The 26118-nt window shown below is 51.9% G+C and overlaps 11 protein-coding genes across 11 annotated transcripts; 7 read left to right on the top strand and 4 right to left on the bottom strand.

Annotated features, from left to right (window-relative positions):
* Positions 1-308: 308 nt before the first annotated feature.
* BDV59DRAFT_149826 (uncharacterized protein) lies at positions 309-1375 on the bottom strand. The gene is made up of 3 exons (XM_073687345.1): positions 1091-1375; positions 924-1035; positions 309-878 (listed from the first exon to the last, which is right to left on the bottom strand). Exons 1-3 carry the CDS (start codon positions 1332-1334, stop codon positions 365-367), a joined length of 870 nt encoding a protein of 289 aa, XP_073542847.1. The 5' UTR covers positions 1335-1375; the 3' UTR covers positions 309-364.
* A 2087-nt stretch (positions 1376-3462) lies between these two features.
* Positions 3463-4131, top strand: BDV59DRAFT_196774 (uncharacterized protein; the record flags this gene model as incomplete). Its single annotated transcript, XM_073692768.1, has 3 exons — positions 3463-3529; positions 3577-3659; positions 3691-4131. 3 exons carry the CDS (start codon positions 3463-3465, stop codon positions 4129-4131), a joined length of 591 nt encoding a protein of 196 aa, XP_073542846.1.
* Positions 4132-4971: 840 nt separating this feature from the next.
* On the top strand, positions 4972-8855 carry hir1 (putative histone transcription regulator Hir1). The gene is made up of 5 exons (XM_073687344.1): positions 4972-5149; positions 5209-5283; positions 5373-5591; positions 5660-8395; positions 8459-8855. The coding sequence occupies exons 1-5, from the start codon at positions 5113-5115 to the stop codon at positions 8551-8553; spliced, it is 3162 nt and encodes a 1053-aa protein (XP_073542845.1). The 5' UTR covers positions 4972-5112; the 3' UTR covers positions 8554-8855.
* A 159-nt stretch (positions 8856-9014) lies between these two features.
* BDV59DRAFT_149815 (vacuolar protein sorting family 37 protein) lies at positions 9015-9899 on the top strand. Its single transcript, XM_073687343.1, has 2 exons — positions 9015-9289; positions 9346-9899. Exons 1-2 carry the CDS (start codon positions 9060-9062, stop codon positions 9830-9832), a joined length of 717 nt encoding a protein of 238 aa, XP_073542844.1. The 5' UTR covers positions 9015-9059; the 3' UTR covers positions 9833-9899.
* Positions 9900-9913: 14 nt separating this feature from the next.
* BDV59DRAFT_149806 (phosphatase PAP2 family protein) lies at positions 9914-11293 on the bottom strand. The gene is made up of 3 exons (XM_073687342.1): positions 11066-11293; positions 10491-11005; positions 9914-10430 (listed from the first exon to the last, which is right to left on the bottom strand). The coding sequence occupies exons 1-3, from the start codon at positions 11167-11169 to the stop codon at positions 9967-9969; spliced, it is 1083 nt and encodes a 360-aa protein (XP_073542843.1). The 5' UTR covers positions 11170-11293; the 3' UTR covers positions 9914-9966.
* A 118-nt stretch (positions 11294-11411) lies between these two features.
* Positions 11412-12720, bottom strand: BDV59DRAFT_189375 (aldo/keto reductase). The gene is made up of 4 exons (XM_073691602.1): positions 12479-12720; positions 12166-12427; positions 11786-12113; positions 11412-11729 (listed from the first exon to the last, which is right to left on the bottom strand). Exons 1-4 carry the CDS (start codon positions 12616-12618, stop codon positions 11524-11526), a joined length of 936 nt encoding a protein of 311 aa, XP_073542842.1. The 5' UTR covers positions 12619-12720; the 3' UTR covers positions 11412-11523.
* Positions 12702-13230, top strand: BDV59DRAFT_189374 (uncharacterized protein). Its single transcript, XM_073691601.1, has one exon. The coding sequence runs from the start codon at positions 12803-12805 to the stop codon at positions 13025-13027; it is 225 nt and encodes a 74-aa protein (XP_073542841.1). The 5' UTR covers positions 12702-12802; the 3' UTR covers positions 13028-13230.
* Positions 13231-14713: 1483 nt separating this feature from the next.
* On the bottom strand, positions 14714-15743 carry BDV59DRAFT_189370 (GFA family protein). Its single transcript, XM_073691600.1, has 3 exons — positions 15387-15743; positions 15159-15338; positions 14714-15080 (listed from the first exon to the last, which is right to left on the bottom strand). The coding sequence occupies exons 1-3, from the start codon at positions 15392-15394 to the stop codon at positions 14777-14779; spliced, it is 492 nt and encodes a 163-aa protein (XP_073542840.1). The 5' UTR covers positions 15395-15743; the 3' UTR covers positions 14714-14776.
* Positions 15744-16601, top strand: BDV59DRAFT_189367 (uncharacterized protein). Its single transcript, XM_073691599.1, has 4 exons — positions 15744-15935; positions 16031-16065; positions 16157-16271; positions 16354-16601. Exons 1-4 carry the CDS (start codon positions 15883-15885, stop codon positions 16463-16465), a joined length of 315 nt encoding a protein of 104 aa, XP_073542839.1. The 5' UTR covers positions 15744-15882; the 3' UTR covers positions 16466-16601.
* A 206-nt stretch (positions 16602-16807) lies between these two features.
* Positions 16808-19404, top strand: BDV59DRAFT_206411 (nitrogen permease regulator 3 family protein; the record flags this gene model as incomplete). Its single annotated transcript, XM_073694789.1, has 2 exons — positions 16808-17993; positions 18047-19404. The coding sequence occupies 2 exons, from the start codon at positions 16808-16810 to the stop codon at positions 19402-19404; spliced, it is 2544 nt and encodes an 847-aa protein (XP_073542838.1).
* A 2893-nt stretch (positions 19405-22297) lies between these two features.
* On the top strand, positions 22298-25334 carry BDV59DRAFT_149560 (La domain family). The gene has a single exon (XM_073687341.1). The coding sequence runs from the start codon at positions 22789-22791 to the stop codon at positions 24961-24963; it is 2175 nt and encodes a 724-aa protein (XP_073542837.1). The 5' UTR covers positions 22298-22788; the 3' UTR covers positions 24964-25334.
* Positions 25335-26118: the final 784 nt, after the last annotated feature.

The raw sequence follows: 26118 nt of genomic DNA, 5'->3' as shown, positions 1-26118 counted from the left end.
GGCAGAAAACGCGGGGAGAGAAAAGAAAAGCAGGACCAGCTGCGGCGCGAACTAGAACGGGGGACGACGTGGTGACGGCGGCCCGGAGGCAGCAAGACGAGGGAGTCGAGGGAGAGAAGACAGGTCAGGGCGTTCAATTGACTCGTGGAGGAGGAATTGTAGGCTCCGAATGAGGAGTTATACAGGTCGTCTGGCTGTGAAGAGAGGAAAAAACTTCATGTTCTTCTCGCCTAAGGCAGCTGCTGACTCAGGGCTGACTCATCAGCCCTAACCGCCAGGTGCAGCCTCCGTCTGGATGGTAATGTAATCAGTAATTCCCATTAGATTCGCTACGATAATACAATTCCGAAGAAATATATACAGTTCACGCCAGTTCATGCACAGGAGCTTGGACTTTCACAGGAAGCTCTGAGCGATCTTCACTGCTGGCGAGTTCCGAGGGCCCGGAGTTCTCCTTAGTCGGAAGCTCTGAGGGCGTCCCGCAATCTTGTAAAGAAGCATATATCTCTGTATGAGGCTCCTCTTTGGCCCTTGTGTGCCGTTTGAAGAAGTAAAAAAAGATTGCCACTCCTATCGCAATGGCCCCCAACGGGACCCCAATCCCAATACCGATCTTGGCTCCTTCGGATAATCCGCCACTTTTGATATGTGCTGTCGCTGGCTGCGTTGATGTTTGTGTTGACAAGGGTGTTGTCGATGCGCTTGCTGTTTTTGGGAGATCGGACTTTTCCCAGATAAGTGGGATTCCGTCCGCATAAACTGTGATTGGTGTGGCCAGGCTGGATGTGACTACTACTCCAGACCTTGCAAGTGTAATGGTTTCTTTTGCTGATATGACTTGGCTACACTCATGGCCTCCTGCATAAAAGCTCATGCTCCTACAGTCTGTCAGTACTGATCAGCCCTAGAGAAGAGGAACCTACGAAGGACAACAAATAGCACCACTCGTGCTGCCGGTCACTTCTAAACCATTCCATGTTGTATCCAATAGGCCCGCAGTACTCCATCCAGTCGGACAGTAGAGACCTGGGGAGTCTGCAAATATGATGTAAGTAAACCTATACCGGCATTTCCTGAATATCTCCCTTACACCAGTATGTTCCCCAGTATGTCGGGGAAGCAAGTATAGATTCGGGCACAGTGCCAGTGGGTAAACATGTGACACCCGTGTCGTCAAACCAGTGACCATAGAATGTGGTAGACTCAGCTGTATCCCCCACGTAGTAGGATACCGAGGACAAGGTCTGCAAGCATGATGCTGGCGGGGTAAAGGTGGTTGTCAGCGGCCCCCGGTTGAAATATCTTGTGATATTAGGGGTGGCGGAAGAGGACATGGCGAAGATTATCACTCCTCTACTAAGGAAGAGGGAGATATAGAAGGGGATTGCTTCTTATGAGGCAAATTTGCGCCGCGTCTGGTCAGGGGCAGCTGAAGTCCCGTAAGCGCTACGCATAGTTAGTGTCGAAAAATTTACAGCTAGTGTGAGTCGCGCACTCATCTTACATGGTTCTCTTTCTATTTCAAAAGATATAGCCGACGCTTACGTACCCAAGTTACTGTTATTACGGGCCCTCGCTATGCACCGGTCTGTGGGGGCCAAAAAAAGCTGCGACGATCAAGGCTTCTATTGGAGCTATATCTTCGACGGCTCGGCACGTGGCCCACCTACTGTTGACACTATAGACGTCGTAAATGATAGCAGCGCCTGTAAGCCTTGATCGTGCGTTCTTATTCTCTGCCCCAATGGCGTTCTAGGTACGGTCCCTGTTTCTACCACATTATCAGACGACGCTCACTTCATGTGATGGCACATGGACCCAGCAGCTAGGTATTAAGTACCCCAAAACACCCTGTAATTTGACATCGGAAGCTTGAAATGTGATGGACCGATCTTCCAAGCTCAAGACGCAATATGCCCCGCTTTCTGAGTACTCCTGGAAACTTCACTGACCCATTGCTCAACCACTTCGAAAATATTCGCTCCATCACGATAGAGCGTGGCTCTAGATGACAGTAGATAGCTTTCGATAATACAAAGATGACCGGTGGGACCTATTGACCCGTACCATTTTAATACTGCCTAGGATGCACGGATTTTATATCTATGCTGAGTTCGTCGATCCATTCGGGAAATGCCTAATTAGAGCAACTCCCGCTACTAATATTTCTATATGAATGATATGTGCACGTTTCAGATATATCTTGAAGTACAAGTGCCAGCCGCTCCCCTTCACGTACACTGAGCCTGTAAGATAGTTATCTTACCATTGACTATAAATCCTACTGCATCCACTCGTCCGACATCCTCCACAGGTTCATCTAACCCAGGCTTCGCAGGTTACAGAATCCTCTCAGATTGAAAGACAAAAACAGCGCGTATATCAATAGAATATCTAATTACGATGCTGCAACTTGCTAAGCAGGTAAAAGGCTCCTATTACCCCTATGAGACGGATACCCCCAGTGCCACACCATTGTACGAATCAAGTTCTTATATCCGCGCTGTCCTGAGAAAAAGTGTTGGCCAACGCGTTGAATGCATTGCGGTACGCGTAGTCGTAGCCGGCGTGGTGGACTTCCACGTTTTTATACATATACTTCGCCTCGAGTCATAATTCCAGGAATAACAGTCTCCATGGAGATCAATCTGTCTCTCTGATCTCTAATTACATGTTTTTGTCCATTCTGACTTGAGACACTCGCAACTACCCGCCGGTCTCTCAGAACCCTCGGCGTAGGTACGGTCGGCGTGGGTAGTTCACTTACCAGTCTAATGACATTAACGTATAGGTAGACTGAATCTGCAAGGGTAGGTCCACTTAAAGTTATATGGAGCTGAACGCCATCGCGGAAAGGCGCCCTTTGTAGAGAACCACGCACAACCCTAGCCTTTCCGTCGCCCTCTTAGGTCACTCTGTATACTCCCCTTCGGATCCTCTGCATAATTAGTTTGAATCGATTTCTAATTCTTATAGAACATTGTGCCAAAACATTGCATTAACGACTCCGAGCTCAGCTGATCTGAACCATTGAATCTCATCATGCAGCAGTCGGTCTTCCCATCCCGTACATCATTCGAAACATAAACAAACCTCGAACCCAATCACTACACGAGCCCTCAAACCCGATCGACAACTCGCATCAAACACCCTCGGTTCCTGACTTACGCCCGCAAGGATGATCGGCAAAAGTTCGCGTTGTGACACTCCGATAGGGCCGAATCATCCCTTTCGGGGTATCTGCATTGAGATCTAGGGAGACTAAGACAACCTCAAGCAATAAACCGAAACAATCAACAACCTCTTAGAGTCGATTAATATTGTAGGAGTAACAGGAAATACATAAATAGTCAAGTTCAATCCACCATATCCTCTTTCCCATCCACCACCATCCTGTCTTTCACATCCAGTCTTCTAATAGCAACCCTTCCATAACTACCTCTTACACTCTACAATATCAAAATGCGCTTCACCGGCCTCTTTTTCCTTGGCGCTGCTACCTCCGCTCTCGGTGCGGCCGTCAACGTACGTCCCATCCATTAACCCCAAGCGCAACCAAATACTAACACCCTCTAGATCGACCCCCAATCCGCCCCGATCCAGCAGGCCAACCAAAACCAGGACCAGGAAGCAGACGTGCACCGGGTTGCAAACCACGAGTCCAACACCCAGGTGAACGGCATCGCCCAGGGCATCCCTCAGAACATCGCGACAGGCCAGCCCAGTATCTGCGGACCTCACGGCCCCGGCGGCGTGGGCAACAAATTTGAGCTGTACGCAGAGGAGGCGGAAGCCCACGTCACCAACATCCAGGCCTACCTCAGCCCCATCGGATTGGCTGGCATCCAGCTGACCTTCAGCAACGGCGAGACCAAGACGGCCGGTGTCAACACCGGAATCACTCGCACTTGTGTCATCGACCAGCGTCTCTCTGAGGTCTCGGTCTCCTCTGCTGGCGCTGGAATCAGCCAGCTGTACATTCAGAAGGCAGACAGCTCCATCTGCAACCTCGGTTATGATACTGGGGCTCGCAACACCTGCGGTAACCAGATGCTCCGTGATGGTGTCCTTGCCGGTCTCCAGGGTGAGGCTGGAGGCTTCCTTTCCTCTCTCGGCCTTGGTTTCTACTAGATGGGCTTGATGTCTCGCCATGAAGATACGTATAAGCAATGAGGCTTGGTAGGCAAGGCTGAGAGTGCCCTGGGCGGCGGATTTTAGGGGCTGTAACTTTTGGGATTATTTGTATCTATCTTTCTTCGAAAAGGGGATATCGGGCCTTTAATTATTGCATTACTTAGTTTTACAGAATTATATTTCATGTGTTCTATGAGTCTAGTCTGAGATTGTGAGGCATCATCGGCGAGTGACCTGTGGGCGTCGAGGGTCTTGTTGCTTTCCTATACAAAGTTGAACTTGCACAAACACGCACCAAGAGATTTTGTCCAGAAGGCTTTTCCATAGAGTATGGGTGATGACCGTTTTCAATGTCAATTGTTCATATCAAGTAGTGATCAGGGATGGGTATGACCGGGTGCTGTAGAGGACAATGAGAGCAAGAACTTGAATCGCCTGAAGCTGATGAGAAAGGTCGACTGTAAGCAAGATCAGTGATGAACAACATAAAAACACTTAAATAGTAGGCAAAACATATTGTGTCTCGTGAAGTATCTCTGTCTGCTATTGGGTTCTCTTGAGTTAGCACTCGAGCAATATATATATCGTTTAGTACACGCCGGTCACCCAGTTCCTTATGACACAATTTCACAGCAACGAACCTAGTTGCGCATGCATACAAGAAGGTGAATCCCCATATTCAATAATGAAATTAGATGAAAATAAAACACAAGAATATTGGGTAGAAATTCGAGAACTATATCCGAAGCTATGTATGTCGGCGTTGCGGAGAATGTAAGATAAGATGAGCGGAGAGAAAAAAGGGAGCTCGGACCAATCAATAATTAATGCGCGGCCCTTTCGTTCTCTCGCGCGTCTTGAACCACCACCGCTTCCTCCTCTCCCTCTTCCTCTCTCCCTCTCCCTCCAGCCTCTTTTTGACGGTGGTGGAATACTTGTCTCTGTTTTCTTTTCTCCTCGGATGAACAGGTCGCCGCGATGCATATCATCAAGCCAGTGTGGCTGACACACGGTGGTACGTGTGCTTGTCCGTGTCATGGTGACCCGAACTGACTTCTCTCCCTACCCCGACAGGTGAACGAAAAGACTTCGAGGTCTATAGTTGCGATGTTTCCCCGGACGGTACCCGTCTCGTTACCGCCGCTGGAGGTTCGTTGTGCACTCCCTGTCCTTCGTAGCTACAATCGCAGTCCCCGTCGCATAGCGGACTGATCTGACTCGCTTTTTACTGGACACAGATGGATACGTGAGAATTTGGTCGACGGAGGCGATTTGCAATACGGAAGATGCTTCTGTCGCGAGCAAGCCAAAACAGCTGGCATCCATGAGCAATCACTCGGGGACCATCCATACTGTTCGGTTCTCGCCGAATGGAAAATACCTGGCTTCCGGCGCCGACGACAAGATTGTTTGCATATATACGCTAGATTCGAATCCTCCGTCTCATTCGACTTTTGGTAGGTGTTGGTTCGGTTTCCGAGATAACGAGCATATATGGCTGCGGAACTGACGGCGTGTCCTACAGGATCGAACGAGGCTCCGCCGGTGGAAAACTGGCGCACAGTGCGACGACTCATCGGCCACGATAACGATGTTCAGGATCTCGGATGGTCCTACGATTCTTCGATCCTGGTATCCGTTGGTTTGGATTCGAAAGTGGTTGTGTGGTCGGGACATACGTTCGAGAAACTCAAGACGCTATCTCTGCACCAAAGTCACGTCAAAGGCATCACCTTTGACCCGGCGAATAAGTATTTCGCCACCGCTAGTGATGACCGTACCGTTAAGATCTTCCGGTTCACATCCCCTGCGCCGAACTCGACTGCCCACGATCAGATGAACAATTTCGTCCACGAAACGACCATCGCTGCCCCCTTCCAAAACTCCCCCCTTACCGCCTATTTCCGCCGATGTTCCTGGTCCCCAGATGGCATGCACATTGCCGCAGCGAATGCCGTAAATGGCCCAGTCAGCTCGGTTGCGATTATCAACCGTGGATCCTGGGATGGTGATATCAATCTCATCGGACACGAAGCCCCCGTCGAGGTTTGTGCATTTTCGCCACGACTCTACTCCACCCAGCCACCAAACAAACAGACCCCCGATAACCAGGGACAAGCTGTCACCGTCATCGCCTGCGCTGGAGGCGATAAGTCGCTCAGTATCTGGATCACGACAAACCCACGACCGATCGTGGTTGCGCAAGAGCTGGCTGCGAAGTCAATTTCTGACCTGGCCTGGAGCCCAGATGGCACATGTCTCTACGCAACAGCTTTGGATGGTACAATCCTCGCTGTCCGGTTTGAGGATGGTGATCTGGGATACCCGATGGCCATGGAAGAGAATGAGAAATCGCTCACCAAGTTCGGCACTAATCGCAGAGGTGCCGGTATCACGGAGACGACGGATGGTCTACTCTTGGAGGAGAAAAGCAAGGCTGGGGAGATCAAAGACGTGGAGGGAAGAATGGGTGCGTTGATGGGTGACGATCATGCGAGTGCCGAAAAGTCAGTAAATGGAAAGACGCTACCGTCCAACACTGTCACTCCCGCACGAGCTCCCTCACCTACATCAGATGCCCAGAAAACACAGACGAATGGAACGACAACACCGGCAAACCAGGAAACTGAGAAGCCTGACCCTTACCAGGCGAAGCTGGAGAGACTGAAACAACGGCCGACATACACCAAGGACGGTAAGAAGCGGATTGCGCCGCTACTGGTGTCTGGAGCCGGAGCTGCCGAATCATCGCTACCACAGGCGCGATTGATGGCGTCGGTCAGCAGCCAAGTGAAGGCTGACACACCCCAGTCTATCGTCGATCTGTCAAAACCGTTTGATGGACTACCAAAAGGTGGACTGACGGCTCTCCTCTTCGGCAATAAGCGCAAGCTTGCCCAGCTCGAAGGAGACGAGGATGGCCATGTGGAAAAACGGGTGGCCTTGGCGAGTCAGAATGGTGCAACTCCCATCATGGCAAACACTCCTGATGGCCTCCTGCCTGCGCAGCCTCAGCCGCCTGCTACGGGTCAGCAGCAGACGCCGCAATTCATTCGACCCGCAGTGACGAATCCCTGCATGGCGATCAGCCAGCTGCGTCTGGCAGTACCAAAAATCCGCAGCCAAATCTTGCGAGCCATTGACTCTACCGGCAAGCCCACCGAGCCGCCCAGTGCGTCAGGGGAGTCAAATAAATCCCGTGTTGACGTTGTTTTCGAAGCTCGCAATCCATCGCCTGCTAGCTTGACCGGCCGAGCGGTGGATCGGGAACCGGTCCGCCTCACGCTCTTTCGGGGCGAACAGCCTTTGTGGCAGGATTTCCTTCCCCGGACCGTCCTCTTGGTCACTGGTAACCAGAGCATGTGGGCGGCAGCCTGCGAGGATGGCTCAGTCTACATCTGGACACCCGCCGGCCGTCGTCTTGTCAGTGCTCTAGTCCTCGAGGCACAGCCAGTGATCTTGGAGTGCAACGGACCATGGATCCTTTGTATATCCGCCGTGGGCATGTGCTATGTGTGGAATGTGAAACATCTCTCCTCCCCACACCCGCCCATCTCACTCCAGCCCGTCCTCGACGCAGCCGTCCACACATTGGGCGCCCACCCGTCAAGCGCGCCAGCAGTCACCAACGCGCGTATTAACTCCGAAGGCCGTGTTGTGGTCGCCTTGTCGAACGGAGAAGGCTACGCCTACTCTCCGTCGATGTACACGTGGCAGCGGATGTCGGAAGCCTGGTGGGCGGTCGGCAGTCAATACTGGAACACGACCGAAGCGCCGGTCGGCAACCTGCAATCAACGGACTCCCAGCAAGACAAGGACGCGAAGGCGGCAGTCTCGGCGGGAATTATACCGTTCCTGGAACGCAACACGACAAACGAGACCCTCCTGCGCGGCCGCGCGTACTTCCTGCAACGGCTGATCAAGGTTCTGCTCTCCCGCGAGGGCTATGAGAGCTTTGAATCCAGCGTGTCCATCGCCCACCTAGAGAACCGTCTCGCTGCCGCGCTGTCCCTCGGGGCAAAAGAGGAGTTCCGGCTGTACTTGTCGATGTATGCTAAGCGGATCGGAGCGGAGGGACTGAAAATCAAGGTCGAAGAGCTACTGAAGGGGTTAATTGGGGGATTGTTTGAAGAGGAGGAGACAGACGCTGTGCGGCGATTGCAAGAGAACGAGCAGGACGACCGTAACTGGCGTGAAAGCTCGGAGACGCTCTGTGGCTGGCCGCGCGAGGTACTGCTGAAAGAGGTGATACTGGCATTGGGTAGGGTTTCCCTTTTTCAAGCTTGGATCATGACTGTGCGTCTTTACTGATTGATAATTACAGGCAAACATCGGGATCTCCAGCGGGTGACGGTGCCCTATGCCAAGTTGCTCGGGGTGGTGGACGAGTCGGACGGTGGCGATGCGATGGAGACATAATATCCTTTTAATGCGTGGAGTTGGGCGTTTGACACGGCGGTTTCATTTCACGGGTTGCTTTCAATCCAGAATACGTCGGGGTTGTACTATATATTACGCTAGTCTGGCAGTCGTGGAACTTGACGATATATTTTTATTGACGACGTGACAGTTGAGGGAGTATAGTAAATGACGGATGCTGGAGTAAGATGTAGAATATACCCTGAATCTGCCCGGGGCATTAAACCGAGGCTTTCTAGCTAAGCAACGCTAGAAGATAGAGACGGGACTGAAGGTTTATTCACTCGAGGAACTAATTTTGGTCAATTGCGGCGACCATGTCTGAATACATATCTAACCCAGGTAGAACGGTCAACCGTCGCTGTGAAGCGTTACTCGTGGCAGTCCATGTGATAAACGGGCGATGACTAAGTCTCTGCCTCAGGAAACTTCCCCGCGTTGTCCAACATCATCCGATGCATGTACCGCAAGAGACTCCCCCTGCAGACCAATGTCCACCTGTTACAATGAATCCAGCTGCTCTTAACTCCGATACTCCCCCGCCTCCGCCCCCCAAGCCCAGCAGCCACGAGGCTAGCCGTGGGGGCACACCCCAGTTCCATGCCTCCTCCCCAGCGCCATCGTTGATGAACACAAACACATCTCCCTCACCGGCCATGACGAACCCTCAGAATGTCCTTCCCCCGCCACCCGCCGTCGACGAGGGCTGGTTGCCTGACGGCGTGAGAGATAAATCGTACGATATACTTCCCTAGTCATGGGATACCTAAGCTAACCGCCGTGATCAAACAGTACGGTCGATCTACAGACCATCCTCAAAGAGCCGAATCTCCTCTCCGCTCTCGCGAGCCGCCATCCATCCTACACAGCACACCAACAACAGCTCCAAAACATCCTCAAATACAACCAAGACCTCGCGACCCACCTCTTAGACCTCCAGTCGCAGCTGGACGAAATGCGCGGCTCGACAGAAACCCTCCTCCTAACCCACCAGTCTTTGGAAGTTTCCTGGCGCAAGAAGCAGTCAGAGATGGACACCGCCTTGGCTCCGTGGTCTCCGAAGGCACTCTACCAGCGTCTGGCGGCGTCGATCGCCGAGCAGGAGGCCGTGTGTCATGCCGTCGAGGAGAGCTTCCTTGAGGAGGAGCATCATGGCCGCGCGACAGAGAAAGAGGTCGCCGACTGGATTCGACGGGTGCGGGCGGAGACCGCCAAGTTGGCTGCTCGGCGAGAGGCAAAAGCGCGGTGGGACGAGGGGCGTGTGGGTGGGTGGCGATGAGCGATGTGCCGACATACAGCCCAGCTGAAGCATCCATTCACTACATATGGGAAGTATTTGACTACACATTTAGGGCTCAAACCGACCAGCGATCATCAACACCGTCCGTCCACGCCTTCAACAACCTGGAACCTTCACTCCTGGCGTCCGCTTTCTAGATCGACCTCCTGTTCTCTGCTGTTGTCCATAACAGACCAACCATTTGCTCCGACATAACTCGGGAATCCAACTCCCTTAAACAGCGCATGTCGACGACTTCGGGCACCCCATGCCCAGCCTGCCCCGCGCATGATGGGAAGGTGGTACAGACGGAAAGAAACCCAAGCGAAGACAATGCCCATGATGGACCCGAAAATAATATCGAATCCGTGGTGTCGGTAGTCGAACCAACGCGAGGCAGAAATGAAGAACGCAACTGCCAAGGGTACAAATGCGATGATTACCATGTAGATTGGAGGAGCTGCACCCTGAGCTCGGATTGCGTCGCGCTTCTGCTCGCGTAGATCGTGACTAAACGGTGAATGGGCTAGATACGGGAAGCCAATGGAGAACTTTGCGCATAGCCATAGGCTTAGATATGTCAGGCCCGCGAATGAAACTGGTGCCAATGTTAGCGTCTGCACTATGCAATGTATTCACTAGCGGTGGAAGGTAGTACAGGATGAATGTCCGCTAGGGAAGCTTGAAAACCCATCCACTTTCAAAGTCTCCGACGGATTCTGGCAGATCTCCCAGGACACCAGTGTAGCTGCTCCAGTGAGCTTCTCTCCCAACCCGCCAACGGTGTTGGCTGCGACCTGAGAAAGATCCGGGTTGCAACGCGCGAGCAGATCCGGACGAGGTTTGCCGTAAAGATCCTTCAACCCCTCAGTTGCCATGAAGACGCCCGCCACGGACAGCCCCAGTCCAAGCCATCCGGCATTCCATTCCCAGATCTTATATATCAACCGTAAAGACCGAGAAGGCGTGTCACTAGTTGCGGATCCGGGAATGAAAACGAAGGAGACGGTTAAAATAATGACCGCAGGGGCAATCAGGGAGACCACAACCAGGACGGCCGTAGAGACTGTCTCGTGTGCTGTGTAGGGGAAAGAGATATTCGGATCGGTTAAGGAGAAGGGATGATGGTTCGGAGTGACTTTGTGAAATCCATAACCGATGAGAGCGATCCCACTAGTGGTCACTAATTAGCATTTAACCACAATCCAGGAGGACCAGTAGGGACAGACACACATTATCAGAATCCAGTCGAAGACGTAAGAGAAGAGGAGGCGCTTCGGGATGTGCGCCGGAGCATCCCGCATTACAAATGTTCCTTTGCTGAATGGATAGACCATGAGGAGGTTTTGCTCTGAGATGAATCACTTTGGGTTGTTGCGGTGAGGCAGTATTTTCGTGAGGTTAAAGGTACTGAGAAAGCTACAACTGCTACCTGGGTAGGCAGGCATCCGTTGTCTCGTGAGATGTTTATGCGCCCCCTCGGTATAAGGTTGAACTAACCGCGCCACGGCCTCTTCTTTGGATCAGCTCTTGGCTGCCACTTAATAGATCTACGTCAGGCATCCTCGGTCTTTCCTAATTATTGTAAACCATTTTCGTCGTTAATTTTCCTGGGAGGTTAGGTCCCAGGTTTAAGACTCTTTGTAGACATTTTATGGCCAACTTGTTTTATGTAGTACTCCTCGTACTACTCAAACCGAGTTCTTCCCATCCAAATCGCTGAAGAAATCACGGCCAAAATCGGCGCTACTGTCATTGAAACGCAGCTTCCGGTCAATCTCCCGGATCTTCTGCATGTCCTCGGTGCTCAATTTGAAGTCTCCTTCGAGGTTTGCCTTGATCCTTGAGGGAGTCTTGGACTTGGGAAGGACGGAGCTACCTTCATTGATACCCCAGGCTAGAGAAGGGCATCGTTAGCAGTCTATCGTCAATGATCAGGGTCTAGGTCCATACCGAGAGCCACCTGCGCTCCGCTCTTGTTATATTTCTTGCCGATTTCCACCAATACCGGATCATCGATCAATCTACCAATGGTGCCTCCGCGAGAGTAAAGCTCGTTCTGGTTTCCAAACGGAGAGTAATGCGTCACATGGATTCCCTTGGACCTGTGCCAGTCCAGGAACGCCCGCTGCTGCAGCCATGGGTGACCTTCCAACTGGTGTGCAGCGGGAGTCACAGTGATATTCTTCAGAAGATGCTCCATCTCAGCCTTGGAAAAGTTCGAGACACCAATGGCTTTCACCTTGTTGGTGGACAACAACTTCTCCATTGCTTTATATGTCTGCAATATTCTTAGATTTGTTTCTCCCGGGGTTGGATGGGCTAACTCATACGTCAACGTAATCGACATCAATAACAGCAGGCTTTCCGTTCTCCTGTGGGAAAAGCTCTGTGCCTCGCTTCCAGGCCACGGGCCAATGCATCAGGAACAGGTCGATGTAGCCCAGGTCCAAGTCATTGAGCGAATCCTCCAGGGCCTGAGCAACATCGTCAGGGTGGTGCTTGTTATTCCATAGCTTAGTCGTGATGAATAGTTCCTCGCGTGGGACTCCGCTCTTTTTGACTGCCCTTCCTACGGCTTTCTCTGTTCCATACCTGGCATTTTGTTAGAAGCTTATGTCTCCACATAGATATCTGATCACTCACACTCGGGCCGTGTCAATGTGGCGATATCCGGCCTTAATTGCTTCTACCACAGCGCCCTCTTGGGCTTCCTCGTCTTGCCAGGTGCCGAAGCCAACTGCAGGGATCTCGGCGCCAGTGTTCAGCTTGAATTTAGTAGCCATTGTGGCAATTGGTCAGTTATACGTATGACCGTGAATGCGATTGCAGATGTAGATAGTGCAAGTGATCTTTCCCTAAGGAATTGGACGAGAATCGCATGTACTTATATGTGTAAAAGAGTATGGCATGCTCAATCGACGTCAAATTGACGCAGGGGAGTTTAGCAGTGTTTCCTTGTAAACGGATATGACGTCGAGTGAACCAGCAAGAGCTTTAAGCCACAGTACAGCGCATAGAGGTATCGTTTTTCCGGTTCTGTTTATTTTGGAATCCCTATCAGCAGAGAATAGAAGACCCACATGTACAGAAGCTACACCACGTCATATTGACCTACCATGGATGAGATCGGATCACGATATCATCCGAGGCTCGATATATCCATCCTCATATCCTTATAAAATATGGCGATAAGCCATATGGCTTTTGTGGTTTCTACTGGAAGGTACCCAGTAATCCCATTTCCGTCATCTCGTCGAGATCTCAATGCTGGTTCAAAGCATCACAAAGATTTATTTCCTGCATCCCCTACACAGAGAGAGCCTATTAATTTCATAGAAAAAGAATCAAGGACTAATAACGATAATAGTCTGGCAAGTTTGCTTTCTCGTGTCACTCGCCTACCATCGTGGTTTCAATGTGACTGTCGATTAGAGCACCGAATGAGGAATGTTTGACAAGCGAACAAACAGCGCTAATAGTCTCCCCCACTTGCCGTATGACTTTTCCCCGGCTATAAAACCAGCTAGCTCTCCCACAACAATTTTTTTTTCTCCCGTCTTCCAAGCTTGCAGCTTCAACGTCAACACAGATTGAGCTCTATCTCGTGATGCAGAGATGGCTTGATTCCAATCCCTCATCTGACACTTTTTACTAATAATCGTGATGTTGTTTAAGCTACCAGCATAGAAGTGAGTTCACCGTCCTTACCCTCTCCCACCTACATCTCTTCGCAGGATGAATTCCTTAACAGGAGTATCCACGGCCGAAAAAACATGAAGGACCTCTTAAAAAGTCTCTAGAATTACTCTGATTACCACTACATTCGGTTTAAAACTAGCGACGACTGGTTGACACCTTGCTAACGTTCGTCTGCTTAGGATACTGTCTCTGAATTGGTCAAATTCTTCGACCGCCTCTAGCATATATGTAAAAGGTATGCGATAATCTTCCTTTCGCTTGCCCTACCCCCCTTGGATGATGACCCTATGACACGCTTAAGGCATTCCTCAAACTTAATCACTATGTGGAATTCGTGTACTACTCAAGTTTCAGCCTTGTCTGACACTCCTCAATACCTTCACACTATGCTACCACTCAAGACTTGTTGTCATCAGTCACTAACAATTCTTGAATAGGTAAATACCACTCTCCCTTGTCGTTGCCTCTGGCATGTCGATGAAGATATCTTGAACGAACGGGCGGACAGAACGTGTGCATTGGTTTACATCCATAAAAAGCAAAGCGTACAAACTTTGCGGGTGTGGACCAGTGTATAACTTGTTGAGATTTCGTCACCTGAGCCTATCGTCTATCTGCATCTGTTGTCAAACGTGGGAACCATCCTGTACTGACCAGACATAGGTATTGTCTCTTGTCATCTACTCCGCCTGTATCCCCCAGTCAACATTATATGATGAACATTGTTATTCACACTGTTTGATCCGCTTCGCGGAGATGAACATCTTACAAAAAATCTGATTTAATGAGGTGAGCAGTCTAGAATCTTCCGCTCAAAGACCTGCACTAATGACTTTTACAGCCTGACTTAGTTGACATTCAACATTTGTTTAACCACACGTACACCTTTGTGGACGTCGCTGACCATTCGGCTTAACATAGGAATGTATCTTTATTATAGACGTTGACAGATTATAAAACGTGAGTTCTACCTCCCACAGTCGTCCTTTGCTGTCCTATGATGATTTCTTTAATCGCTGTGTTCTTACTGAACGCCATTGAAGAAAAACCATATTTCACCTTGGAGAACTGATCTGCATTCTCTCCGTGCATTATTCCATGGGTCTTCTGTGTGACTGCAGCTAACGTACAACGCAGGCAAATATCAGATAAACATAAAACAGGAATGAACTATTTTTGGACAATCTTCTCAAACTCCATCCACGTAGCCTCATCAGTCGTAGTTTCATCAACCGCCCAACCTTACTCGATGAACAATTCGTGCTTCTTGTGCCATCCCTCCAAACTATCCCCACCATACACCTTGTGCACCTGCTTCTTTCCTTCCGGCCACCGCACCCATGCCGGCTTCGAATCTTCCATGATGCAACACATCTCATTGGGAACGGGGAGCTCCGTATTAATGGCCGAGGCAAACGGGTGGATCAGCTCTGGCCAATGGTGATCCCACAACCACAGCATGGTGCTACAGTTGGAGCAGAAATTGCGCTCGCTGGAGCAGAGCTCCTGTTCAGGCGTGCCGCGCGCTTTGATAGCGGAGTATTTCCTTTGCAAGTTAGCTCGGTCCGCAAGACTCTTCGCTTTTCACACCGGAAGATCATGTCTACAGGCGATGGAAACTTACTTGATCAAGTCTTTCCCTTTCTTGATTTTCAGGCTGTCGGCGATTCCTCCCAGATTAACGCTTCCGCTGTATCCGCCGACTTTGCGACAGATGCTGCAGGCGCAGAGCTGGTATGGGACGGGCGTCTGCGAATCGAGGGTGAATTCGACGCCGCCGCATTGGCAGCTGCCTTCGAGTTTCCTGATTCTATTAGTACCTTTGCACCGAATTAGAGGTTCCAGTACATACATAGGCATATTGAATCGACGGGTTGCTGATCTGGGCGGGCAGAGAGTATGTACTCTGGAGTAGGTCGCAAAGAGAGTAGCAAAGAATAAGTACTATATCAGGCGACGTCATTCATATATAAGTTCCAGACCCCCATCCATGGACCTCCACATGCTGCGATGGGGGGCTTCTGAGTCACTCGGGACAGACGGAACGCCATGGTCTTCTCCGCCGTCGCAAATGTCTCGACTTCCTGCCTCGTACATGCTCATCTTCGCCTTTGATAGGGCCATCGAGGAGGAGCGCAGCATCGGCCGTCCTAAACGGGCAGAGATGATCTGTTTGACCTGTTTGTCTTGTTTGCTTATCGGTCCCGAATCCGCCGTTTTCTGGCATCGCATTCATTCCTCTCCATCTCCGTCTGACTGGATCAGTCTATTGTTTCGGTCAGAATCTGACTGATTTTCATTGGATTGCTTTTCCAGTGCTATCCATCCGTGGAAGAAAGGTAGTCGCAATGTCAGGCTTCGGCAGTCCTGGTGGTGGCGCTACGAATATTAAGCCTACACCGTGAGTCTTGATTCCTTCTTATGTCGAGGCATATTGGCTTCCTGATATGCGTAAATGATGAATCCATATATTCAATAAGTTACTAATTTGTCTAGTCCCGAGCGGGGAAGTTTTCCTCTTGACCACGATGGTACTATTCCCTTACCTACGGCCAACGGAATCCGTACCCAAACACGCAAACTCATCGAAACACTTTACTAACGTCGATTTCTGACGACCAGGTGAATGCAAACACCTTATCGCCGATTACCTGAAATGCCTCAAGTCGAGGCGAGGCGTCAACGACGACGACTGCCGGAAGCTCGCAAAAGGCTATCTCGCCTGTCGAATGGATAAGTACGTTTGCAGTGCTGTTTCTTCGATTGATATCGATTGGGGAACAATTGCACTATCAGGGCTAGGCTAATGCGGTCTCCAGGAATCTGATGGCCCCGGACGACTTCAAAAACCTGGGACTCATCTTCGAGAAGGACCAAGCTACGAGACAGGGTACGGAGCAGACGGCTGGGAATACGGAGACAAAGTCGTGAATCCTCAACTCTTTTGGCCAAAACTATACGATACTACATAGGATGATATAGATTTCTTATGACTGTTGGCGTTGGGCTGTGGTTATCTGTATATAATTTTGTACAAACATGTCCAATTGATCTCTATTCCCACGTATTCTATCACTACAAACCCGTATTTTCCATTGACAAAGCCAGTATTGGCGCATATACTGTCTGCAGCCTAAGTACGGTGGGCTCCATACCGTATGCGGGGAAGCTCGCCCGAACACCAGCCTCATCAACCAACCGTCCAACCATCCATTTCACGTCAACCATCAGCGTCTCTCCCATGCCCACCCCCACCTAATCGCAACCAACCCAATGTCGTCAATCGCACGACCTCCCGACCCCTGCCTCGTCGCCATAATCCTCATCGTCCGCTCGCGCGCCGGCCCTCGCTTCGTCTTCCACTACCCGCCCAACCCGCTCAGCGACAACGGCCTCAAATCCGCCAGAAAAGTCCGACGCGCCTCACGCGCCAAAAGCTCTCGCAGCAATGAATCAAGCTCTAGCGACGACAGCGGGCCGACCTCCGACGAGGACGAGGAGGAGCACCAGCGCCTCCAACACGCGCAGCAACAGCAACAGCAACAGCAGCAGCAGCAACAGCAGCAGCAGCAGCAGCAGCAGCAGTCCAGCCACATCGCGCGGTCCCCGAGCGTGACGCACCTCGCTGGCAGCGCCGTATCTCGCCGTTCAAGCAATTTCGGCCTTGATGACCATGTCTCCATGTCGGCGTCGCCGGCGGGCGCTGGCGGAGGAGACTCGCAGCGTCCGCCGTCGATTGGGTCAGGGCGGGCGCTGTTGCGGAAACGCGGGGGCAATTCGGACGTGGAGGAGGATACGGGGGGGATGTCGGATCGTCAGGAGGAGGCTGCGACGTCGTCTGCGGCGGGCGGAGGGGCGCGAGGGAAAGGCGGCCCCCCGCCGTGGGAGTCGTTGCTGGGTCTGCCGGCGGATGTGTGGGAGAAGCTGTTGAGCCCGTCGCGGGCGTGGCATAAACGGCGGTTTGAGGTGGGGATCAATGATCTGGGGTTTGTGGGGTGGCCGGTGTTTGTGCGCGAGGACGGCGCGTGGAGGAAGCAGAGACGGAAGAAGAAGAAGAAACCCCGGGCTGAGTGGGAGGGAGGTGAGCTGGGGCATAACGAGAAAGATGACGCGCGCGAGGAGAACGAGGCTGGGGACGACGTCTTGGTTGCGTCGACGGAGACGTTGAGTCCGCATCCCATGAGTGCTTCGGGGTCGCAGCGAGCGTCGATAAGCAGTAGGGCTGGACGAGCGCCGAGTGAGTCGATCGATGTCGAGGACAAGGACTCCATGACGATGTTCAACGTCGTCTTTGTGTTGGATCCGCCGTTGTTGGAGTACTCCATGCGCAGTCGCGAGATATACGACAATATCATCAAGAAGTTCGCGAAGGCGCTGAAGTGGGAGCAGGCCCGGACGGATTATGTCTGGCGGGAGGCACAGCACATGTCACACTTGAAGGAGAAGGCGAAGGAGAAGGGTGAGTTGGGCTTCTGATACTGCGTTGTATGTGCGGTGCTGATGTTGACGCAGGTACTTCTGTCAACGCTCTCTACTCTGAGTTGATCAGCCAGTCCTCGCTGGCAAGAGCGATATGTACGATTTTTACGAGCATCACGGCGTCGAAGATCGCCTCCGTCTCTCTGAGCCCAGACGTGTCCATTTCCCTCCAGATCCCGCCTCTCACATCAACACCATACCTCCCTGGACCGACTGATGAGGCCTATCCGGGCCTGTGGCTCACGACAGCGGACAGCGTCACGCCCGTGGATGACCCGACTGCGAACGAGAATACGGCACCACATCAGGTATTGGCGAAGCATTTTGCTTTGTTATTGCTCGACAACGAAGCCACTATCCTCAAGGATGTTGAAGCGTCAGGGGGTGCTCTAGCTCCAGCGCTGGCCCATTATATTCGGTGCTCCAAGCCTACGAAATCATTTGCACAGATCTCCGCGTCCTCGGGAATCCCCCTCCCAACCATCCAGATGCTCGCGAGTCATCTGGTATACTGGCGACGTGCCCGCGCCATCCCTCCTCTTCACCAACGGGATACGTACATTGTGTCGCCGAACTGTGATCTCAGCAAACTTGATGTGGCCACAGCTGCATACCAGCTCGCCTTCCCGACCTCACCCAGTCTCCCTAAGATGCTGTCTGCCCTGAGTGGAACGCCTCGGCCGTATGGAAGTTTCATCCCGAGTAAGGACCACAAGGATACGTATTTTGCCATCCTGGCGTGGTTACTACGTGGAGGCTGGGTCACGCAGCTCCGGTCTTTCTCTCGAGTCAAGGTAACGCCCGAGATCAAGATGGCCGTGGAACTGGCTCTCCGCCGCGAGGAAGTCGACAAGTATTTGGCCAAGCGAGGTAACGAAAGAGCCCGTGGCGACGCCTCTGGGGATGACAATGACGATGCCAGCTCATCCTCCTCGTCGTCCCTCGCGAGCCAAGACAGCGGCGAGGAAACCCCCATGCCGGGGCGCTACAAGCAAGACAGCGAGCTCCAGCTGACACGGTCCCTGTTGGATCGAAACACCTCACTGAACACCGCGTCGTTGATTCTCTTCCCTCACCGGGCTTCTCCTCTGGAGTCGCGCTGGATGGACGAGATCGTCTCGCGATTCCCGGACCACCCTCGTCCCGCAAGGCCCGGGACCGAGGGTGACCCGGAATACGCGGGGCTTCAGACATCGCTGAAGCAGTTCTGGCCTACATACATCAAGTACTTCAACGGTTACGACGCCCTGGAAAAGATCTCGGTGCGGGAGAATCTGAAACGGAAGCTCGTGTGGCAGGTGCTCACTCGGCTGGGATTGGTGACGGCCTCGCAGGCGTCATTGGACCTAGACCCTCGCGAACAGGTCTTGGTCAGTGTTCGGCATTGGTGATGGAGCGGTACGAAGGATGACCGTGATAGTCCGTCTTCGATCACAGGAAAACTAGGATGTACTTCTGTAGCTACGCGTTTCACGTGACATGCCTGAACCCCATCGGAGAGCCACAATGGACCACCATCGTCCCAGCCACTCCGAAGAATTCCGGACTTGATTTTCCTTGGTCCTTCTCCCCGAAGACCGCTCAGCCCTAATGGCCCAAATTCACGCCGAGGGTTAGGCGAAGCGATGGTTCATGAACCCGGAATTCCAGGCTGCTGTCGGGCTTGCCCCATATGGAACCTCTGTTCCCCTCCGCCTCGGCATGAATGCTGGTGGTTTCTATTGGACCCCTCTCAGTGGCTGCGAGATGAGGATAGACTGCAGCTCCCAAGTCACCAGCACCAGCGCGGGCCACGCCGGAAGTGTGATGCGTTTGTATTATGGGTGTGCTGGCTGAGGTATAGGCAGTGATAATGAATGGTTTTAAATGCCTCGCTCACGTGCTCGTGTGTTGCTCGCCGTGTACGACTGAGCGGCACTGTCATGTCCTACCTTGTGGTGGTCTCGATCCCCTGCTTGCAATGTAGGAGATGCGAAGATATTATGCATGGTTTGATAATAATAATTTAATGGTAGGGGACTAAAACGGGCCCGACAGACTAATGATGAAAATTATGTCGAAACCACATTTGGGGTGCAATCATTACCCGAGACGGCGAGTTTGATCCGAAACCATTCGACAGAGTGCACATTTTGCGCATTTCGAGTCTGACATCCATGAAGGGTAACGAGAATGCTAGAGTTAGCCTGGAGCAACCATTGAAACCCATTGAATCCCCTCAGGACGATTAAGCACTTCTGTTATCGCGTGGAATGCACTGACTGATTCGGAGGTGATTTCAGAACTCTTCCGGATGTATTCTGACAGGTGGGTCCCGGGAGTAACTGCAATGTAATACCCAACTGGGTAGGTAATTGGAAGTAAAGGAGGTAATTTTCCATCCGTCAAGCATCAGGGTCAATCAATCTTCACGAAACAGGGGAGCGTCCTTATATTAACCTTGGGACTGTTCCCGGGGGGTTTCATAGTGTCCGCGCAAGTTCCGTGTGATGTACATTTGAGACACGGGATAAGATAGGTAGTATCCTATATTGTACGCCGTATATCCGTATATTGTCTTGATCTGGCTTCAGTATGCCCTATCCGAGTAGGTCTAGAAAATATTGATTAGATCACCATCTACTCGTTGGACTTCCGGTAACCATGAGGACACATATACTCTGCATTGAGGGGTCAAATCGCGCATGGTTTGTGCACAAACCAGCCCCTCATACTCCCGCCTCATTGTGTCGTGTTGCACGCCTTGGGACGAGCGTCTCGCCTCAATCGGGATATTTTGTATTGGGGAGCTGACGGAATACAGGGCGTTAGAAAGGTTATTCTGCAGAAAGCATGGGAGATTTTCCCATCTCGGAAGTACTGAGGACCCTACGCAGTACAAGCAGAGGACCTCGGTAATTGGATAGGATCAACGGAATAGAAAATGAATTGTGAATGAACGCCGTGGCTGAACAATGGCCCAAGAGCCGTTTTGTTTCCTTCAAAGGTGAGGGAGTGGGGTAAGAATTCCCTGTCAGAGTCGCGCGTGGCACACGCATTGTCGATGGATTCCAGAGATCAGAAAGTATCCAGCCTCTGGTAGGACATGCTATCCTGATCCTGATGCATATTTGGATCCGACTGGGGAGATCGGAATTGAGTCAGCATTGATACTCCAGTATTGGCGTGTATGGAATAATGAACCAGTAGGTATTCAGGATACAGAAACAATACGCAGTACATTAACAAAGAGTGGACTTGACCATATTCAACTGTGGAAGAGGTATTGGGTAGAATGGATATGGCTATGGAGGATTATTATAGAAGAACTCTACTACTATCACAAGACGCTGATAAATGTTTTACTGCACTGAATATTTTACATGTCCTCCGTATCATATACCCTAAAACCTATTTTTCTGGATTGTCCACAGTAGGAGATTATTTTCTCCAAATTATTATTTGGGAGAAAGTGGATTTCCTTAGCTTTCTGTGATTTTATTCTTTTTTTATTTTATTTTATTTTTTTTCCTCCCTCACACATTTTTCCCTCACCCATTCTTCTCTTCCTCTCTGTTGTTTCCCCTCCTCCCCCTCTCTTCCTCTCTTCTTCCTCTCACCACCGCATCCTGGGAATCTCTCTTCCCTTCGTTCCATCTCCCCGTCAACCTCCCTCCTCCAGTCCACTTAACCTTCCCCAGTCTGTTTCTACAGTGAGGGGCGTGTGAGTGAGTGAGTCTGTGTGTGTGCGCTCTCCGGTTCTTTCCTACCCATTCCCTGTTCTTTCGCGCGGGATTGGAATTTTATTCCATTTTTCTACTATTTTTGTTGGTAAGCGTTATCCGCATCGGTTGATCCCCTTCGATTTTTTGAATTTTTTTTTTCCCTTTCTCCGCACGACTTGCTGCCTGGAACATCTCCATCACTCAACCACCTTTTCTCCCTCCGCCCTTCTCCCTTCGTCTCTGTCTTCTCTTCTCGCTCCTTTTCCTCGTCGGAGGGAAATCCGTGTCCCCGAAACTACCGAGTGCTCCGTCATTCCGTTGTGGCCGTCGCCGCCACGTGCAAGTCGCGCTATTCGTCTACGTTCTACAAGGGGCAACACCAACTCGGCGAACCTCTTCGCTTACATCTCTCTCTCGTCTCTAGTTGTCCTTCGGTCGTCTGTTCAACTGGCCTCCTTGCGAGCTCGGATTCCCCCACGGACCGAATTTCGAACCCACACAACAATTTCGAGTGAGTCCTGTGGTGGACTGCCGACCCCGAAACCCCGAACCTCTTACAACCATCTCCTTCGTGCTTCGTTCTGTGCGTGGACTCATCGTTGTGAACCCTGTTCGTGTCTAGACATTCTCGGGACCTTGTACGCCGGCCTGAACCAAAGAAAAGCTTCGTCGACGATCATACCGATGCGATTCGTGTAATCTCTTTCAAGGATACACGGACACACAAGACTTTTTTTTCCCCTACCGTCGCTACCACCGTCTTCCGCGAACGATACTCCCCGTGTCTATCGTACTCGGCTATCACATCCTCCACATTCTGCTACCCCAGTAGGAGTGATCTCCAGTGTCGGGAAATTGCAGTTTGGTGGGGTCGCAAGAGGGTGGAAGTTGGCTCTTCTAATTTCCATCGGTTTTGGATCTGTGTCGCCTCCAGCCGGTGCTTGTTACCATCGGAGGCCCTTGTTCTCTGGCAGAACATCACTTTCCTCTTCTTTCCCTTTTTCCTTTTCCCTTTCTAGAACGGATATATTAGACTTGTTTCTTTTTACCCCCCTTGTTTAAAAAAAGAAAATGGCCGCGACATTTTCTTACGCACAGGCCGCTAAAGGTATTGCTGCGACGCAACCGTCGACCAAGACGACACCAGAGACGAATGACCTCCCCAAGTCGGAGGAGCAGGTCGCTGGCTCTGCCCCCGCGGCCGAAAATGCCGTGACCTCAAAATCCGAGACCCCCCAGGAGGCTGCGGACGCTCCTGTCACCGCCGAGAAGGAATCCGAATCGACCGCCGCCAAATCAAACGGAACGGGGACATCTACCCCTAATGCCGCCAATTCCTCGCCCAAGGCCGGGGAGGAGTCGAATACTCCCAACGGAACTTCCGAACCCACCTCGGAGAAACAGTCCCAGCGTGGTGACAAGCAGAAGAACGGCACCGACAAGAAGGACAAGTCCGATAACGAGAAGGAAAAGAGCGAACCTCCCAAGGAGCTCAAGGCTGCTCCCCTCCCCTCCGTGAACGTCTGGCAGCAGAGGAAGGAGGCCCATGAAGCCAAGGCGAAGGCTCTGGGGGTTAGCAAGCCCGCTCCCACCGCCGCAAAGACCACCTCCAAGACCGCATCGGCTGCTTCCTCGATATCCGGCGATAACCAGCAGGAGCAACCCAAGCCTGCCAACACCAAGAAGTCGGACAACCGCCGGAAGGCCGACGGTGGAAAGGGTCGGGATGACACCGCATCTCTCCCTCCCGTGGCTGATGCGACTCTGTGGCCCACTCCTCAAGTAGCCCAGGGCGAAGAAAAGAAGAAGGCCCAGGATAAGCCCGAGAAGACCGAGAGGTTGGAGAAGAGCGCCTCGACTCGCGGTAAGGAGAAGTGGATGCCTGTCCCCTATGTGCCTACCGCCGTTTTCAACACTCCCCTCCCCTCTGCTGCTCGCCGAGGTGGTCGGGCTGCTCGGGGTGGACGGGAGACCGGCCGCAACGGCTCTCACGGCTCTGAGAAATCTGCCGCCGGACAGGGTGCCTCCAAACAGACCACCCCTGCTGAGCGTGGCCGTAACGACCCCAGCACCGCTCGCGCAAACTCCCTCCCCGCTCCCTCCCGACGATCGAACAGTGCCGATGCAGGAGTGGCAGACGCACGCAAGCCTCAGGTGACGGATCGCAGCCGTGGTCCCAAGGGCGCCGACAACGCGGCCGCTGCGGCCGGTAAGCATGGTAATGGAAGCGAAGGTTTCTCTCGCCACCAGAAGGCCTTCGCCAGGAACCACGACAAGAGTGGTGATCAGAGCGGACGTAACGCCCATGTCCCCTCGGACTCCCACTCCGGCCCTCGTTCAGGGGTGTCCAACGACCGTCGGTTCGACAATGGGCCCAAGTCTGCCGACTTCCCCGGCTTCAACGGCAAGGAGAAGGAGTTCTCTCGTGAGTCTCGCCGAGGTGGTGGATCTCACCGTGGTCGCGGTGGTCACTCTGGCTACAATAGCGCACAGAACTCTCATTTCGCCAATAACCACGGCCACAATGGATTTGCTCATCCCAAATTCGGTTTCAACGATCGCCAGCGATCACAGCCTCATGGGCTCGGAAACGGCTCCCGCGGCCATGGCATGTCCATGCGGTCTCCTTCCCTGCCCAACTCTACCGCCATGTATGGCGTCTATCCTTTCCCCGCCGACATCAACACGATGTATGGATTCCAGACTATGGCTGCGGGCCCTATGTCGGCTGTGCCGTATCAACAATACATGGAGCCGTTCTCCCTGATGAGCATGATTTCCATGCAGTTGGAGTACTACTTCTCGGTGGACAACCTCTGCAAAGACCTGTTCCTTCGGAAGCACATGGACACTCAGGGTTTCGTAGCCTTGAGCTTCATTGGCAACTTCAAGCGGATTAAGAACCTGACTGAAGACTTTGAGCTCCTGCGCCATGTCTGCCGCAATCTGAGAAACGTCGAACACATCCAAGGTGACGACGGTATCGATCGCTTGCGCCCCAGAGAGAAGTGGGAACAGTGGGTGCTCCCTATCGAACAGCGTGATCCGTCCGCCCAACACCACGGTCCTTCGATGGTTAAGTCTGATGAAAGTGTGCACAACCACGTTGATGGAGCGACGAACGGTTCGGTCAGCCTGCCCAACGGTACCGGAGAGCCGGCTTCGAAAACGCCACTGTCTTCCGAAGCCCCGGAATTCTCGCCCGCTCAGGCTGCGAACAGCCAAAGTGAGAGTACAAATGTATGAGCCTCCCTCGAAAAGCGATTTATCCTTTTGAATAGCATGGTCGACGATATGACACTGGGGCTGAGGCTGAATTCTCCGTCTCATATTCATACTCGCGATCATTGATGCCATGCGTTTGAACAGTAGAGTTGACATATGAAGCAGTAATTGCCGACTGGATCTCCCCCACCTTCTCGCAGGGTTTGTCGGCCAAGATTCAAGGTGGGTTCGAATTGAATCGCCCTCCCATCTTCGACCCCAAGCTAACCCTGGAGCAGTCACCATCTGAATCCTGCGAGTCACCACCCCCATGGGCCTGATCTCCCGCGGATCTGACCCCTAGATACAAACGAGGTGAAGGGGAAGTCTCGCTTGTGTTTACCGTATCCCGATTTTGTCTACGAAGCTTCACAGCCACTACCGAAATTACCTTCTTGATGAACCACTTTCGACGGCAATCTCCGTACGGTGATCGTGATGCGGATGTTTTCTTTCCTATCAATTTTGGTCGCGTTTTGGCCTAAAATTTCCATGCACAAATGTACAATGAATTTTAAGAGTCTAGCGTTTGATGATCTTGCACGAAACGTCAGCACTGGCTTCGACGGGTTATTCCTTGCTTTTACGGTTCGATCTTTGCTGCACCAGAAGGGCTCGTTGCGGAGGTTACTCGTCACCCCGCTGATCTCGTGAAGGTGAACGAAGGGGTCTCAAGAGACTCCTCTGTCTTGAAACAGGAACACCTTGGTCCTGGACAACAGCATGGTTGACTGTAACCTGGGCGTCTCTTTCGAACCGCTGAAAAAGTCTTTTATTTGCTTTCATTCCTCACACATTCCGCCCTGGACCATTCATGTGCCCTTTCGTGGTTCCATTATCATCATGACTTGCATTACTATTTGCCAGCTTTCGCATCTACGCTTTCGAGTTGCCGAACAGAGTCCTCCAGCAAGTGGATCGATATATGCACATTCAAACTTCTCGGCTTGTTGTTGTCTTGACTTTTCTTCACTTCGCTCTTGATCTTTACTTACCCATTTTGCTTTCGTCATGGGAGGTTTACAAAATTTCTGGAGTCCGGGCATGTTTTACTGGGCAGTATCTTCTGCTTTTGATGCTTGCTTCTGTGGTGCGCCGGGCTGAAATTCTTTTCCCACGACCATAGAGCTGTTCTTC

Source organism: Aspergillus ambiguus, assembly GCF_047715705.1.
Source record: "Aspergillus ambiguus strain CBS 117.58 unplaced genomic scaffold BDV59scaffold_65, whole genome shotgun sequence".
NCBI classification, from domain to species: domain Eukaryota; kingdom Fungi; phylum Ascomycota; class Eurotiomycetes; order Eurotiales; family Aspergillaceae; genus Aspergillus; species Aspergillus ambiguus.
The sequence above is the reverse complement of the archived record's forward strand: the minus strand, read 5'-3'. Positions and strand labels throughout refer to the sequence as shown.